Source organism: Oncorhynchus gorbuscha, linkage group LG02 (genome assembly GCF_021184085.1).
Source record: "Oncorhynchus gorbuscha isolate QuinsamMale2020 ecotype Even-year linkage group LG02, OgorEven_v1.0, whole genome shotgun sequence".
In the NCBI taxonomy this organism is placed as follows: Eukaryota; Metazoa; Chordata; class Actinopteri; order Salmoniformes; family Salmonidae; genus Oncorhynchus; species Oncorhynchus gorbuscha.
Window position 1 is genome coordinate 97,095,271 of NC_060174.1, and position 17,658 is coordinate 97,112,928.

The following is a 17,658-nucleotide window of genomic DNA, read 5'->3' on the forward strand; positions in this document are numbered from 1 at the left end:
GACAATGTTATGAAAACATGAAACCAGTTTTGTGGCACTGGAATTTCAAACAAATACAGGGTCTCGAGGAAGTGGATGTCTCTGGATCAGTCAACTTCTGTGCACCCCAAATGGCACCAAAGCAGTGCACTATGTAGAGCATAGTGTGTAATTTGGGGGACAAGCCTCGACTCCAAGTGGAAGGTCAAAATACATGCTGTTGGGTAAAGTGCCTTGTCAGGGACAGAACTTCACAAATTGGAATCCCTTGCTATTTTTATGCTGTGTTTCCACAGGCAAGTTGAACTACAATTCTCAAGTTCACATTATATACAGCATGCCTGTAAAAAATTAATAACGGAATCATGAGTATGATTTGATTTATTTATCACTTTATTATATCTTTAAAAAACAAATAGAAGAAACCAGAGTGAAATGTGTCTACAAAACAATAAGTTAAACACGAGGGGATTCTGTGACTCCACACGGTAAGCATTTAAAAAGGACAGACATGTGAAGGCAGTGACTAGTTAAGTTTGTTAGACATGAAACAAATATGTACAATTAGAATTTAAAAACACCAAAATCATTTCACATAATTTACAAACTACTGTCCTAGTTGGCATTCCAGTAGCTAAACGTTAGGGTCATGATGGATATTGAATAACAAGCACTTTAAGATAGTTAAAATACAATTAAAACTGTTTTTTTTAAAGAATCAAATATTTTACAAATAGCACTTTTCTTCCAACTACTGTTCGCTGTCCCTCAGGCTGCATGATTCTGTACAGGTCCGCAATCCTCATCCTACAATTTCAGGGGAAGAGACTGTTGCAAGCATGAATATTTTTGTAATTTCCAAAAGCACATAAATGCCCTCCCTGGACATGTAGAAGTCTGATTAATTCAGTGGACTTGGCTGTGATATATATCAAACAAGAAAACAATATACACTTTCAAATACAGTCTCTCAGCCAACAAGCACCGTCTGTTTCTACAAAATGTGCCAAAGAACCTAAATAGATGGATTATTCCCGCATGTTCCTAGATTCACGGGTTAGATCCCAGAGTCGTTGTTTTCCATGTCCTTGTCTTCGGACTCTACTCCCCACAGCTTTTTAAACACTGCAACAGTAGAGATACAAAAGGCTTTCTCTTGTGGCACTGGAATGTATTTCACCAGCTGTAATAAAGCTGGTGTTCTTTAACTGTAGTAACCGTGTGAGAAGCAGTAAAAGTTCAATTCCATTCTCAGTGAGGTGCTTGACCCTAATTCCATTAACTGCATTTTAGTCAGCAGGGTTAAAAATAGAAAACCATCCCCAGATGTGAGATGTCGTTCTGTTGAATATTGCTTATGTTTTAACAAGATCTAAAAGTGCTCTTGACAAAGAAAAGCCCTCCATTTTTTTGTACTCAGCAGGAGTAAAAATGTAAGGTCTGTCAGAAAAAATGAATAGCATGCTGTACATTATGTGTGAAAGAGCTAGAGAGAGACTAGAAACCTCTGGACACCACTCTCCCACTCTAAACTGACATGATCTTTTCTGGCGATAGCTTGGACATGTTGCGCATTGGATTGGAAAACCTTGCTGCCTTCTGGGAGCTGTGGATAAGACTGGGGGGGGGGGGGGGGGGGTTAAAGCCTGACCAGCTTAGACTAGTTCAACCTTGGAATTGGGGTAGACTGCAACCACGTCATATCCCTCAGGAGGCTGGACACGGGCCATGGCGTGGGTCTCACAGTACAGGTTCTCCTCAATGAAGAAGTAGCCCCTCTGCTTGAGGTTTAGGCCGCAGTCATCACACATGAAGCACTCTGTGTGGTACAGTTTGTCTCTGGCCTTCACGATGGTGCCCCTATACAGACCATGTTATTAGTCAATCAATCAATCAAATGCATTTCATTAAGTCCTTTTTTACATCAGCAGTTGTCACAAAGTGCATAGGTTAGTAAAATGTTAAAGATAATTTTTTATAATTATTGAGAAGCAATTAAGAGCTATTTGAATATCATACATTTTCTTAAGTACATCCCTGTTTATTCAAGTTGCAAGTATGCCATTCATGGATGTGAGCATTTGCATAACCAATAAGAACTAAATAGCTTCAAAAACAGCCATAACTTTGGTTGAATCTGAACGTCCCCTGTATCCAGCCCTTTATCCTACCCACTACTGCTATAAAAGTAGGTTCATTCTTTAGTGCCCTGCCTAAAACCCAGTGTAAACGCTCTATACAACAGATCCATTGTGCTAAGCCTCCACAACAGTCTTGTTCAAATGACATCACTGTTTATCCATGGTGCTTGAGCAGTGTGGGGATTACCAGCACATCTGGGTTCCTGAGGAGGAGAGGGTGTGGTGCAGAGGTTGAATTATTAAAAAAGTGATATATGAACATCTTATAAGCTTGGACCCGTTGGAGCAGGACTAAACTGTCACAAATGGCACCCTATCCCCTATGCAGTCTCTGGTCAAAAGTAGCACACCATAGGCCTAGAAGGGAAAAAGGTGCAATTTGGGGACGCACACCTAGTCTACCGTATCATTGTCATCTTTTCGGTTTTATAATGACTCACACTATGCCGTTGCCACAGCGCGTGCACTGGGGGAGTTTCTGTAGGCCAGGCATGGGGCCCATGGGACCAGGAATGGGGCTGCCCAATTTAGGGACTGGGGATTGAACTGGAGACCTTAGGCTTCTCACTCCAGACCTGTCAGTGGGGGACACACCTGTGGACAAAGAAAACACCTCAGTTAAGACCAGCAGAGTTCCAGGTAATGCACGAGGCTACCGGGGCGAAGGTAATGCACGAGGCTACCGGGGCGAAGGTAATGTTCCAGTTAATGTATGAGGTTACAGGGTGAAGGTAATTAAGGTAATGTTCCATTTAATGTATGAGGTTACGGGGTGAAGGTAATGCATGGGGCTACAGGGTGAAGGTAATGTATGAGGCTACAGGGTGAAGGTAATGTTCCAGGTCATGTACTGTATAAGGCTACGTGGTGAAGTTTCACCTAGGACCAGATCTTAGGATCAGCTTCCCCTCCCCTGATCCTAACCTGGACTATTAGTTGGGGAAAATGACAAATTTACCAATGATCAGTCTAGGGGCAACTTCACCCTACACCAGTATGAGCTCAGAAAGCAGTGCTCAGCTCTGAGTGAAAAGATGACAAAGAATTAAGGGTGTTCACACTTGGCTCAGGGAGACACCAAGGTCAGCTCCCATCCACCACAGAGACATCACTCCTCAGCTACCACTTCACTCCCTTTGTGAGTTACCCTCAGAGGGCATGGCAGGGGTACAGTCACAGGGCCAGAGCAGCACTCACACTGCTAGCCTCTACTTCTTTCTTCCCCATCTCTTAATTTGCTCTCTCTATACCCCTCTACCTGTGCCCCCCTCCTCCACATACCAGGGATGTCAGGACCTGACACACAGCAGGAACACATCAATTAGGAGATGAAATAAGCAGTTGCCTGGCAGAGCAAACATTCCACATTAAGGAGCAGACCATCACACCAGAGTGCTACAATCACACTCCCCCTGAACCACGGAGTGATGAGGTGCCAACATGGCCCATTAACCCAGCATGCCCCTGGCATGGCCTACCCACCATACTGGTGAAGTACCTGGTATTTGACAAAGAAGTTTCCATCACTTCACTAATGCTCTGTGACCATTTGAGGTTTGAGTAATAACAGGGTCTATTTTTGCCATAATAATTAGTCTATTACGCATCTAGTCATCATTACACTCAAATTCTAGTCAGAAGTTCTCATGGGATGCTCACAAGTGAGAGGGAGGTTCAATCATAGGACTTGTACAGAGCCACTATGCAGCGCTAGCGTCATTTGACAGATACACTTCATGTCTCAGACAATCGTCTTATTATGCAGAGCTGCCCCCGTGATACTCCCATCCATAAACTCCATAGGAGAGGATGGAACATACAGATGGTAGGATCTTAATTTGATCACTCTTGTTACTGAGAATATTCCTGCAAGTGTTATATTAACAGTATGGCACTTTACATAGGTTATTAGCTGGCCAAAAGTAGGCTAACCACTGATCAAGCAACATTATGGACTAAAAGTCCAAATCCTGTTGCAGCAGGATTATTTTGCTGTGACAATATAGGTCAAAATAAGATGCTATATCTGTAGGAATTACATCTACTAAGAAGTCTTTATGAATAAAGTTCATAGCCTGTGATCCCCCCCCAACTTGTAGATCCGGTGCCTGGAGTTTCCACCTATTTATCTTAGTTATTAGAGCAGCTTTTTAGAACCAGATCATGGCTACCCACAGTGGCTAATGGTAGTAACATTCCAAGATAAACAAACTAAATAAAACATTATGTAACCCAGTCTATATTTCTTATTTTGAACAACCTCAAAAGGGTTACACTCCTACACAGGGCATTGGCAGAGACTTCAGAGTTTACTTGTTTATTTTTAAACTACAGGCGGTACAGTGTGCGCCACATCTGCATCCTCAAAAGCAAAGTAAATAAATGATCACTTCCCTCCTATATCTGATTATAATGTGTCACTGTAAAGTAGTGGATTTTTCAGTGATTGCTATAGCCAGGGATTTCACTCTAATAATAAACCGAATCCATCATGCCATCGTCTCCACCAACAACCCTGTCTGACACCACAGATGCTAAGATCCGAGCCTGTTGGGCTCAAGCATAACAGACCAACTCATTAGTTCTCCCTTGAAATCCCAGGGATGCCGACATTTTCAAAAGCGGAACGTTTTATTTTGAAAAGGATGAGGATGACAATATCACACGCAGTCAAACGCTCCTCTCGGTCTTAACATCAACGCTGAGCTGGAAAAGAGTATAAAATCCTTCAGAACAAACAAGGATTTCCAGACCGAGAGCAACAAACAGAGCTTCAAGGTGTCAGCATCTTACCAGAAGCTTAACCCAGTGTCAATTACGCCTTTTGTGGTCGTGAAAAACAAACAAACATTTAAAACCCTGCTGCAGTTGAATCGTCCTGGTGCAATTTAATCAAATTCTGTTGAAACCATTGACTTCTCTTCCTTAAACTCCTGTAACACCTGCAAGTGATTAGCGACAAATTCAAAGAATAACAAGGCCTGCAGTTCATCCAAAACCTTCTCAGGGAGCTCCGACAGACAGGATGCCAGGTTCCTAGGGATTATCTGATCTGTTTGGGTTCTCCTTGAGGAGCTAGGGCATGGCCATGATGGAAGAAGCTGATCCTAAAACATCACATGACTCCTAAGGACTTCAGAGAGCCTAGGCCTATTTCTTGGAATGTGAATAGTTCCAAAAAACACCAGGAAGTAATTTCTCAGGTTGTTATGCAATAAACTCCACACAGTCCTGTGTCTGGAAATAAATCACACACACACGACACTTCCAACGGAAACAATTTAGCTCAAATATAGAAACATATCTAAATGTACATAAACAATCATGAGTATACAGAATATGCACACAGAGTACCAATCAAAAGTCTGGTTTCACCTACTCATTCAAGGGTTTTTCTTTATTTTTACTATTTTCTAGATTGTAGAATAGTGAAGACACTAATACTATGAAGTAACACATATTGAATCATGCAGTAACCAAAAGAAAGTGTTAAAAAGCAGCATTGTATATTTGAGTAGCCACCCTTTACCTTGATAGCTTTGCACACTTGGTATTCGGTCAACCAGCTTCATGGGGTAGTCACCTGGAATGCATTTCAATTAACAGGTGTCTCTTGTTAAAAGTTCCACTGTGGAATTTCTTTCCTTAATGTGTTTGAGCCAATCAGTTGTGACAAGGTTGGGGTGGTATAGAGAAGATGGTATTTTGCCAAATAGGACTAAGTCCATATTATGGCAAGAACAGCTCAAATAAGCAATGAGAAATGACAGCCCACTAAGACATGAATGTCAGTCAATGCAGAAAATGTCAAGAACTTTGAAAGGGTTTTCAAGTGCAGTCTCAAAAAAACACCAAGCGCTATGATGAAACTGGCTCTCATGAGGACCGCCACAGGAAAGGAAGACCCAGCGCTACCTCTGCTTCAGAGGAAAAGTTCATTAGAGTTACCAGCCTCAGAAATTGCAGCCCAAATAAATGCGTCACAGAGTTCAAGTAACAGACACATCTCAACATGAACTGTTCAGAGGAGACTGAGAATCAGGACTTCATGGTCGAATTTCTGCAAAGAAAACACTACTAAAAAGAAAGATTTGCTTGGGCCAAGAAACACGAACAATGGACATTAGACCGGTGGAAATCGGTCCTTTGGTCTGATGAGTTATTTGGTTTCAAACACTGTCTTTGTGAGACGCAGAATAGGTGAACGGATTATCTACACATGTGTGGTTCCCACAGTGAAGCATGGAGGTGGTGGTGTGTTGGTGCTTTGCTGGTGACACTGTTTAGAATTCAAGGCACTCTTACAGCATGGCTACCACAGCATTCTGCAGCGATACGCCATCTCATCGGGTGTGCGCTTAGTCCCACTATCTGTTTTTCAACAGGACAATGACCCAAAACACACCTCCAGGCTGTGTAAAGGCTATTTGACCAAGAATGAGAGTTATGGAGTGCTGCATCAGATGACCTGGCCTCCACAATCAGCCGACCTCAAAACAATTGAGATGGGTTGTGATGAGTTGGACCGCAGAGTGAAGGAAAATCAGCCAACAAATGCTCAGCATTTGTGGGAACTCCTTCAAGACTGTTGGAAAAGCATTCCAGGTAAAGCTGGTTGAGAGAATGCCAAGAGGATGCAAAGCTGTCAAAAAAGGCAAAGGGTGGCTATTTTGAAAAATCTCAAATTTAATTTAGTTTGACACTTTGGTTACTACATGATTCCATAGTTTTGATGTCGTCACTATTATTCTACAATGTAGAAAGTAGTACAGATAAAGGCATTCGAGGGAGAGACCCATATACACACATTTATAAATAAATAAACTATAGGGTGAATGACATGTACAAACCGCTAAATAAATGGACAGTCATATAGAGCCACAAATGAGGGTACCTCCATCCTCTGCCTCCAGTATGCCCTGTAGGTATTTGAAGGAGCCGGACTGTTTGGGTGCAGAGGCTGGCTCCTCTGGGTCCTGCAGCATCTTATACACGTCTGACTCTGTGGTGACTTCAAAACTAGGACCGTTCCCATTACGTCCCAGAGGAGAATGCGTCGGAGGCTCAGGACTGAAACAGATAACAAATTAAGTCGTTTTTAGCCTGAATTCAGTGTGATCAAAAGCTTCTTGACTGAAAGGCCTCCACTAAATGTTGCATTGTCTTTAGATTTCATTCGTAAATGCCGTGACATGACATATTTTTAGGGTAAAAAGAAAATGTTAAACTGCAAAGTAAAAATCCCAGAAGATACTGTAACAAGTTATACAACACTTCATACGTGGTCTTCACATTGACATGGTGAATATACCATGATCTCGTGAAACTACTGCAGAGGTTTTCCACTCCTCCATGGCCACCATGCCTCACCTGTGTGGGGAGCTCAGGCACAGGCTGCCCATTTGTTTTGGCAAGACCCTGTCTCTGTCTCCATTGCTGCCATTGTTGTGTGCGTACAGGCCGGCTGGGTTGTTGTACTGCATGTTGTTGAGCTGCTTGGAGTTGCCATTGTTGAGGTGCGGTGGCTCAGAGATGTAGGGGGGTTTTCGGCTGTATCCACTGCCATTGTGACCGCTGCTGTAGCCACTGATGTATCCACCGGTGATTGGTCCAGTGCTGATTGGTCGGAAATTCTGGAGAAGGAAAGAGCAGAGGAGCCATTAAGAAAAGTATGGTTGTTTCCAATGCACTTCTATATTCATCATAGTCTGCTTGTTCGTCACCTAACATTTATGGGAACATGAATCATCATCTCCAAGGCATGAAAGTGACTGTTGGCACAGCAGAGGTCAAAACATTTAGCAAGGACCTGCACAAACTATTCAATGACGTAACCAAATATTTCAAAGTTTACTTCTACAAACTACACTGATAATCTACAGTGTAGTGGGTGCTACATGTGTGTTCATCTCTCCAAGCTACAGATTGCAATCTTTTGTTGATGTTATCACTTTTCTAACAGTTGATTTTAGTGGAATGACTGTCAAACAAGAGACAGTGACTTAATGGCTGTTGTAGGGGGCACACAATCATAAATCCTCTGTAAATATGTCAAATGCAGTGACTTGTTTAAATGGTTGTGCAAGACATAGTTGTCATCCCACACAGCCAGCCAAGGCCGTTGATTAACGCATGCGTGCGTGTTGAGTGGTGGGTGAATTCACTGGTTGGGCCCAGGAAACAGAGGTTCAGACTCTCCGGGCAGGCAGCAGGATCCCTGTCTGTCATCTCAGCAGATGTGGCCTGGTCCTTGTTCCCTGGCTGGCCCGGACCACCAACGCATAAGCCATTTCTAAATCCCCTCTCTGCCGAGCCCTAGACACCATACCCAACCCCAAGCTGTGTTTCAAACCCTGGGCTTGGGCCATATAGCCAGCCCTCTCCCCAGCCCAGACAAGTAGCTCCTAGAGGGGCTGACTAGGAGAGGATCACCAGACCATCAGAGTAGAGGGTGAGTGTAGCTGCATCTGAGCCAGCAGTCCAACCCCTCCCCCGTCCGCCACTGCCTGCCCCCCCCCCAATCCTCCAACCCCTCCACCACCGCTCCCCAGCCCCTCACCCTCTCATTACAATGATAACCGTCAGGAATTGTACCAGGAAGCCTTTCATTTTCTGGTCTTGGCAACAAAGTACAAGAGGGGAATAAAAATAAGAAGAGAGCATTGTATTACGAAGTGTTCCTGCAGTGACATGACAGTAAACTTGGCCTTTTACGACTTCTTTAATCTGTGTAAACATGACGTGTGGATGGATTCCAGTGCCTCCCTCAGACAGTTACAATAGAAGCCACAGGGCCCCGAGCGAGCTCACCAAGAGGGAGAAGCCTCAGGGCCCCGAGGGAGAAGCCTCAGGGCCCCGAGGGAGAAGCCTCAGGGCCCCGAGGGAGAAGCCTCAGGGCCCCGAGGGAGAAGCCTCAGGGCCCCGAGGGAGAAGCCTCAGGGCCCCGAGGGAGAAGCCTCAGGGCCCCGAGGGAGAAGCCTCAGGGCCCCGAGGGAGAAGCCTCAGGGCCCCGAGGGAGAAGCCTCAGGGCCCCGAGGGAGAAGCCTCAGGGCCCCGAGCTCACCAAGAGGGAGAAGCCTCAGGGCCCCGAGGGAGAAGCCTCAGGGCCCCGAGGGAGAAGCCTCAGGGCCCCGAGCGAGCTCACCAAGAGGGCCTGGGAGCTCACCAAGAGGGAGAAGCCTCAGGGCCCCGAGGGAGGAGCTCACCAAGAGGGAGAAGCCTCAGGGCCCCGAGCGAGCTCACCAAGAGGGAGAAGCCTCAGGGCCCCGAGCGAGCTCACCAAGAGGGAGAAGCCTCAGGGCCCCGAGCGAGCTCACCAAGAGGGAGAAGCCTCAGGGCCCCGAGCGAGCTCACCAAGAGGGAGAAGCCTCAGGGCCCCGAGCGAGCTCACCAAGAGGGGAGAAGCCTCAGGGCCCCGAGCGAGCTCACCAAGAGGGAGAAGCCTCAGGGCCCCGAGCGAGCTCACCAAGAGGGAGAAGCCTCAGGGCCCCGAGCGAGCTCACCAAGAGGGAGAAGCCTCAGGGCCCCGAGCGAGCTCACCAAGAGGGAGAAGCCTCAGGGCCCCGAGCGAGCTCACCAAGAGGGAGAAGCCTCAGGGCCCCGAGCGAGCTCACCAAGAGGGAGAAGCCTCAGGGCCCCGAGCGAGCTCACCAAGAGGGAGAAGCCTCAGGGCCCCGAGCGAGCTCACCAAGAGGGAGAAGCCTCAGGGCCCCGAGCGAGCTCACCAAGAGGGAGAAGCCTCAGGGCCCCGAGCGAGCTCACCAAGAGGGGAGAAGCCTCAGGGCCCCGAGCGAGCTCACCAAGAGGGAGAAGCCTCAGGGCCCCGAGCGAGCTCACCAAGAGGGAGAAGCCTCAGGGCCCCGAGCGAGCTCACCAAGAGGGAGAAGCCTCAGGGCCCCGAGCGAGCTCACCAAGAGGGAGAAGCCTCAGGGCTGCTGAAATGCTTGGCAAACACTTCGGCTACACCAAACCCTCATGAGAGTGAGTGCAGATAACGTCAGTGATTATTTACTGTATTCAAGCATGTTAAATGAACAAACATGTTTGGATGTTGACTGTTTAGTGGCAATTTTCACATTAACCGATGGCGCTAGGGAGACCAAGAGAGTAAAGTCTGCTTCAGATCCCTGGCACACATGTTTATGTCTGTTGAATGCCGAGACCACTAGTTGGAAGACACTTTTCTGCATAATATGCAGTTATATGGCCTCGTGTCTGCAGCAAAAAGATACGAGTGGATGGCAGATTTATAAAAAGGCAGCACATCTGGTGCATAGCTTTTAAAAGTGCCAGGTTGATAACATTTAGGACCTGGAAGTGCTTTTAAGTTGCTCTTAGGTATGGAAGTAACCATTACTTTCATTAAATAAATCACAGTTAGCAGACTGTCCCATTAAACTGATTTATCGTACCTATGCCGGTCTGTAATGGGGATTTTAAAACGGCACAAAATAGTTAATGGAGATCGTGCCAACTGGTGACACTCCTTCCACAGAGTGTGTGCTTTGTTAAATCATAACTAAAATCACCAGATAACATCACCTAGTAACCTTATCTTGTTATTTAAACCAACGCAATCAAAACTAATGTTGCTATAGTACTACCAGGCACTCTTTCAGTCGCTCACATACAGTTCAGTTCCTACATGGGAAAAAGTGAAATCCCCTTTCTTCAATCCTCGACTCCAGCTCAGAAACACTGGAGAGAGAAAAGCAGCAAGTATTTATGAGAAGCAGTTCTGTCTGCTCAGAAATTCTGTCAGTCATCAGATTTCACTGACCTGTTTTACAATAGTGAATAAGCATGGCTCTTGGTTCTGGGTGACTGGCTACTGAGCCTGTGTGACTAGGCAGGTGGGGGGGGGGGTTATGCCTTTCAGAATGGGGACCGTTTAGACAGAACCACAGGACTCCTGGGAGATAAAAAAAAAGCTGACTTAAAGCTACATATATTATAGTAATAAGGACTCAGAAAGGAGGGGGATGAGATATTTACTGCTGTTACCCAAGTCGACACACTGCAGAGTTTGGTCAGGGAGAGGTATAGAGACCAGGAAGGGGAGGAAGAGGACCCTTATTCAAATCATATTCCTGCTTAACAGTTTACCCCTATACTACACCTCCACATGGTAATTATGCTTTTCACATAGAGCTCTGCATTGCTAATCAACCACAAGCGAGCTCTTTATTACCCCTGTTCCTATCCCAGAGGCAGCACAGGGACAGTGTCTCCAGAGCTGGCTGTAGGCAGCCTGTTAGACAAACAACGGGCTCTTTATTACCCCTGTTCCTATCCCAGAGGCAGCACAGGGACAGTGTCTCCAGAGCTGGCTGGAGGCAGCCTGTTAGACAAACAACGGGCTCTTTATTACCCCTGTTCCTATCCCAGAGGCAGCACAGGGACAGTGTCTCCAGAGCTGGCTGGCTGTAGGCAGCCTGTTAGACAAACAACGGGCTCTTTATTACCCCTGTTCCTATCGCAGAGGCAGCACAGGGACAGTGTCTCCAGAGCTGGCTGGCTGTAGGCAGCCTGTTAGACAAACAACGGGCTAGCTAGCGCGCCATTCTCTGATCTCCATGACCCCATCCGCTCCCCAGTGCGCTGACAGGGGGAGAGGGACTTTTTGTTCAGCCCAAATACAGATTGACATTTCTGGGGATTACCAGCTGATTAGTTATTACTTCACCCATTACTGGAAACAAACAACTAAATATGTGGGGTCACAAGTTTACGATCTGAAGGCCTGGATGAATGTGGTGCAGTGAATGTGAACTCTCAATGGCACTGTGTTGTATTTTGAGGAAAACTGTCATAATTGAACATGTTTGACAGAGGTAGAGTATGTATGGAACAGCACACTAAACCCCTATGGAAAGATCCTATAAGTACATCACCATTAGACAGTATTGTCAGTTCTCAAATGCTAGGAGGGAGAATTCTCTCCCTCTTGCCAATGCAGTTTGAGAATGGAACCATCGTGATGCAAGTCCCATCGTTTCCACATTCTAAAGATCCATAGTTTCCAAGCCCACTGCAAAAGCCACAATTGTGATTTAAATGAGTCTGAGGGAACAATGCAGAGCAATACAGAGGCATGCGGTTGGCCTCCTGTAGACCTACTTCATCACACTGTAGACCACAGGCATAAAGTCCCCATTTATTCTAGCAATACTGTCAAAATGAGTCATACTTTTTCTGATAATCTTACAAAACTCTTGTCTGTTGATGAGTGAGACGAGTTCATGGAAATCGTCAATTTTCCTCCTGTTTCCCCACAAATAGTTTTAGTTTCAAAGCTGTTCAGGCTCAGATCCAAAAATGCAGTCATTCAACTTTGAGAATATCCCATGTTCTCCTTGTTCAAGGAAACACCACCGTGTCACTTCCTGCTAGCTAGAATTCCCAGATGCTAGTTTGGAATTTCCAATGACTTCAGCTGCTGGTAGAGAGTTCACGTGTGGTGCCTAATATGTCTGGAAAACACAATCAGCATTGTTCAATGCCGGTAACCTCTTTCAAGGTATATTACACTAGCCTGGAGCAGGAAATAACCTGGGTCATTCATTTAGCCTAACTCAAGGGACCAACCATTTCCCTCCCCCTGAAGCAAATGAGCCAAAATGGTACTCACTTTGCTGTTTTTAGTTCAACTTTAACTCTATTAAAAGGAGACCAGAGTCTTTCAGTGGAGAGTGGATACAAGGTTTCCAAACCTCCCTCTAACTTTTCCAGGAGATAGAGTACAGCCTTCTCTGATTACAGAGGTACTGCTAGCATGCATGTCTGTTTATATACAAAGTTTGAGTTGATTGCTCCCCCTCGTTCAGGTCTGGGTATTTCCTCGTATTAATCAAGACAAGACTTCAGCTCGTGTTGAGATGGTGAAATCCAAAAAGAGGTCCTAATCCCCAGGACCCCTTCTCATGAAAACTTAAGTCTGCTTGAATTGCCTCAAGGCTGAAATTGGGTGGTCCTTCACCTTGTTCATCACTAGGCAGATTTATATCTTATTGCTACCATGCTTGCAAAAATAGAATATCAACCATGTATCCCAAGACCATTTGAAATATTTAGAGTTCGGATCAGTGGCTTTGACTTAGTAATGGATGTCACACATTAAATCAATAAAATTTCAATATTTCTGAAGACAAATCCCCAATAATAAAATACTAAATGTAAACTCAGGTTCAGCTACATAGAGAAAAACATCGCTGTCCCATTCACCTACAGTGATATTAATGAAAGAATTTACTTGCTGTGTATTGAAGCTTTCTTTCATTAAAAAATGTCCACCAGCCTGCCTACTGATCTGGAAGTCAATACAGGCATCAGTCTGCTGTATATAGTTTCAACCTTCAATTGATGACCGATGCTTTTCATTTCAGGCCTTTGTGTGACCATTCAGCCCAGTCGACAGGGATTTCCCCACTGAAGAGACATGGGAAAACGACCAACATGACAACCAATGTCCACAATTAAAGAGGAATGGTCATTTCTCAGATGTCCCAGCCACAATACACGCATTGTCTGCTAGTTCTGCCTCACTCTGGTCAGTGTCGGAAAACTCTGAAAAGTTCAACGACAAGGGCTTGGCTAGAGTACGCATTTGGCAGATAATTGGGCCTCAAATTTGTTTCAAAACAATTTCAATACTTTCCAACTGACAGAGGAACTCTAAATCATGTGAAAAACAGTAGTTTATCAGTAGATTATCTGTATAATCTTATCCATGTAAACAAGTGCAGCTCATACCTGTGGGGACTCAGACTCCAACGTAGCCATGAATGGACTGGTCTTGCCATCTTCAATAACAGTTGGAGACCAGACTTTGTCTTCACACCTGAAAAACAATACCCAGGAAAGAGAGTTACGTTAGTCATTGTTTATCTATAAAAACACTCAGAGGCTTTTAAAGAGGTCATATCTGCTCCAATCAATGTGTTTACAGGTTATTTGCTCACAGCCGTCACTAAGATGCTCTTCAAATAACATTTCTGGATATGATTGTTAGCGTGGAATAAAAAGGGATGAAACTCAGGACACGTACACCATAACACAGTTAACAAAAAAAGATGACTTGAACATTCATGTTAAATACCACTAAACCACTGCTGAATATAAGTGGCATACGCCATGCGATGAGATTGTGCACTGCCCTCCAAAAAATAATTTCACAGTAGCAAGTGGCACGAGTCTTCGTTTGGCAGGCATAACACTGGCAGCTAAAGGTGACCACATTCCAGTACACTAATGATAGTCATCTCTACAGCAGATCAGCAAAACTATGCCATGAACTCAGTACATCTTGTTATTAGATTAGCTAAACATGTTAAGACAGTCATCCAGGTGGACAGAAACAATAGGATGGAAAGGCTTAAGGATAGTCTGCTCTCTGTGTCCGGTGATATTGAATGAAGGACAATGGGGTTTATTGTACAAAGTGATTTTTTCCTATCATGGCTAGGCCCATTTAATGTACGAAATACAGAATCTGTTGGTATACTGTACGCTTGTCCTGTTTTAAAAATGCAATAGGTTAGTCTACATGCCCTGTGCTACACGTCCCAGACAGAATTGCATCAGCCAGATTTAGAACTTCCCATTAAACCACATGGTAATAAAAAGGTGAAATCCAAATTGGCATGGCATTATACAGCATTTAAACGGCACACTTGAGAGGGTAGTGAAAGACTTGAGGGAGTAGTGAGTCATGCTTTAGAATTCCTGAACCCTTTTCCAAACATGTCAGGGGTGCCATTGCTTGACTATTTGCTGTTATGTGGGCAGCTTCCAAAAGGCCAATGTCATGTCATCACACCAGCCCCAGCGAGGGAGCAGAGGGCAGTGTGCGTATGTAGAGGAACAAAGAGGATTTTCCCTCCACTCAGTAAGTCAGAAAGCTATTCATTCACACCTACGTACATAGACGCAGGCAGGCCTCTGAGGCAGGAGAAAACAATGATTCCTCTGAGTTCTCCACTGGTGTAAACTTCACAACTGGAGGATGAGGTCACTCGATTCAGCTGGCATGGCTGCGGCCACATGAGGCAATGCCTCAAAAATGAGCACAGAGGTGTTCGTATCAAGGCTGCTTTATGGGCAAGTGTTTGATGGATGAGCTGCAGACTGCGTGGGATGATCTGACCTTCCCACTACTTTAGACTTTATATCCCAGGATGTTTCCTTGGATACATATGAACACTCTATTGAGCAAGTCAATTGGCGGCAAACGAATTGACATTTGCTTAAATACAAAAGAACATGGTAAGAAAGCCGTGAGGAGGAAACGGAGGCAGAGGCCGATGGAGAGGCAGACAATATGATACACACCAATAGGCCAGGCACAAAGGAACATATTGTTTTCAGTTATCTAGTTTAGCGTGTGCTCCAATAGAGTCAGCGTTTGAGGGATTAGTGAGGAAACTGTCTGCAAGGGATCCGAGCCGAGCTGTGCAGAGCGCCAACAACAAACAGCCTTCTACGCTCTCCTCACTGGCTTCCAGTGCCAATAACCCAAAAGGGAGACATGTACTGTATAGGGAAGACCTTCAGAGCCTGATTCCATGGCTGAACTAACTGTATTGGGTCTGAGCCTTCTCCATCTCCCCTTGCTCATAAATGAGTGTACAGTTGGAGTCGGACGTTTACATACACTTAGGTTGGAGACATTAAAACTTGTTTCTCAACCACTCCACAAATTTCTTGTTAAAAAAAACTATAGTTTAGGCAAGTCAGTTATGACATCTACGTTGTGCAGGCAAGTCATTTTCCAACAATTGTTTACAGACAGATTATTTAACTGTATCACAATTCCAGTGGGTCAGAGGTTTACATACACTAAGTTGACTGCCTTTAAAAAGCTTGTAAAATTCACGAAAATGTCATGGCTTTAGAAGCTTCTGATAGGCTAATTGACATCATTCGAGTCAATTGGAGGTGTACCTGTGGAAGTATTTCAAGGCCTACCTTCAAACTCAGTGACTCTGCTTTACATGGGAAAATCAAAAGGAATCCGCCAAGACCTCAGAAAAAAATTGTAGACCTGCACAAGTCTGGTTTATCCCTGGGAGCAATTTCCAAATGCCTGAAGGTACCACGTTCATCTGTACAAACAATAGTATGCTAGTATAAACACCATGGGACCACGTAGCAGTCATACCGCTCAGGAAGGAGACACGGTCTGTCTCCTAGAGATGAACGTACTTTGGTGCAAAAAGTGCAAATCAATCCCAGAACAAGAGCAAAGGACCTTGAAGATGCTGGAGGAAACAGGTACAAAAGTATCTATATCCACAGTAAAACGAGTCCTATATCTACAAGCAAGGAAGAAGCCACTGCTCCAAAACCAACATAAAAAATCCAGACTATGGTTTGCAACTGCATTTGGGGACAAATGCAGTTGATGAATCAAAATATAGAAATGTTTTGACATAATGACCATTGTTATGTTTGGAGGAAAAAGGGGGAGGCTTGCAAAACGAAGAACACAATCCCAAACGTGAAGCACAGGGGTGGCAGCATCATGTTGTGGGGGTGCCTTGCTGCAGGAAGGACAGGTACACTTGACAAAATAGATGGCATCATGAGGAAGAACAATTAAGTGGATATATTGAAGCAACATCAGTCAGGATGTTAAAGCTTGGTCACAAATTGGTCTTCAAAATGGACAATGCCCCAAGCATACTTCCAAAGTTATGGCAAAATGGCTTAAGGACAACAAAGTCAAGGTATTGGAGTGGCCATCACAAAGCCCTGACCTCAATCCTATAGACATTTTGTGGGCAGATCTGAAAACGTGTGCGAGCAAAGAGATCCCAACTTATTGTGGGAAGCTTGTGGAAGGCTACTCGAAACGTTTGACCCAAGTTTAAATTGTTTAAGGCAGGGGTGTCAAAGTCAAATGGACGGAGGGCCAAATAAAAAATTTAGCTACAAGCCGAGGGCCGGACTGTTCGAATGTTCATTGAAAATTTTTTAAATGACGCATATAGTCTAGTGAACCTAATTGAACCTACTGAAAACCTAACAAATATATTCCAATATGATCAGATAAATAAAGCAATATTTTCTTATGGCTCTGTCAGTAATCTTTAATTTTCAACAGACACAAAAGACAAATTTCCTTTATATAAAAATCCCCATAACATGAACATTAAATGAAAGAAACCGGTATTCAAGGCACCATCAGTAGCCTATATTTTCTATTTTAGCAAAAGTGGGCTAAATTTACTTCAAAGAAAAAAACAATAATAGCAATTTTCTATCATCCACTCAACTGAAATATTTTTAAAATATAATTGGATTGAAATACAATAAAATAAAGTGCAAAAATCTATTAATCAAAAACAACACTTTGTTTAAGGAGAAGTAACATGCAGTGAAAACAAATATTAAACTTTAACTTTTAAACTTGAACTGAGTAAAAACTCTAAATATGTGATTGCACAGTAATGTTCACTTGTTTGAGGTTGAGGGTGATACTTGGTGGTGTCCCATCTTTTCCACAAGTTCATCAATGTTCGGGGTAAGGCTCTGAGCT

At 44.3% G+C, this 17,658-nt stretch overlaps 1 protein-coding gene across 2 annotated transcripts in view; it reads right to left on the reverse strand.

Annotated features, from left to right (window-relative positions):
- Nucleotides 1-342: 342 nt before the first annotated feature.
- The window catches only part of LOC124013858 (PDZ and LIM domain protein 4-like), a 40,765-nt gene continuing 23,449 nt past the window's right edge, over nt 343-17,658 (reverse strand). For both annotated transcript variants that reach the window (XM_046328416.1, XM_046328420.1), the window contains exons 3-7: nt 13,872-13,959; nt 7,491-7,753; nt 7,015-7,190; nt 2,561-2,714; nt 343-1,839 (exon numbers count right to left, since the gene is read on the reverse strand). In XM_046328416.1, the coding sequence (XP_046184372.1) occupies nt 1,635-1,839; nt 2,561-2,714; nt 7,015-7,190; nt 7,491-7,753; nt 13,872-13,959 (886 nt within the window). In that variant the 3' untranslated portion in view covers nt 343-1,634. The remainder of the gene's footprint in view (nt 1,840-2,560; nt 2,715-7,014; nt 7,191-7,490; nt 7,754-13,871; nt 13,960-17,658) is intronic.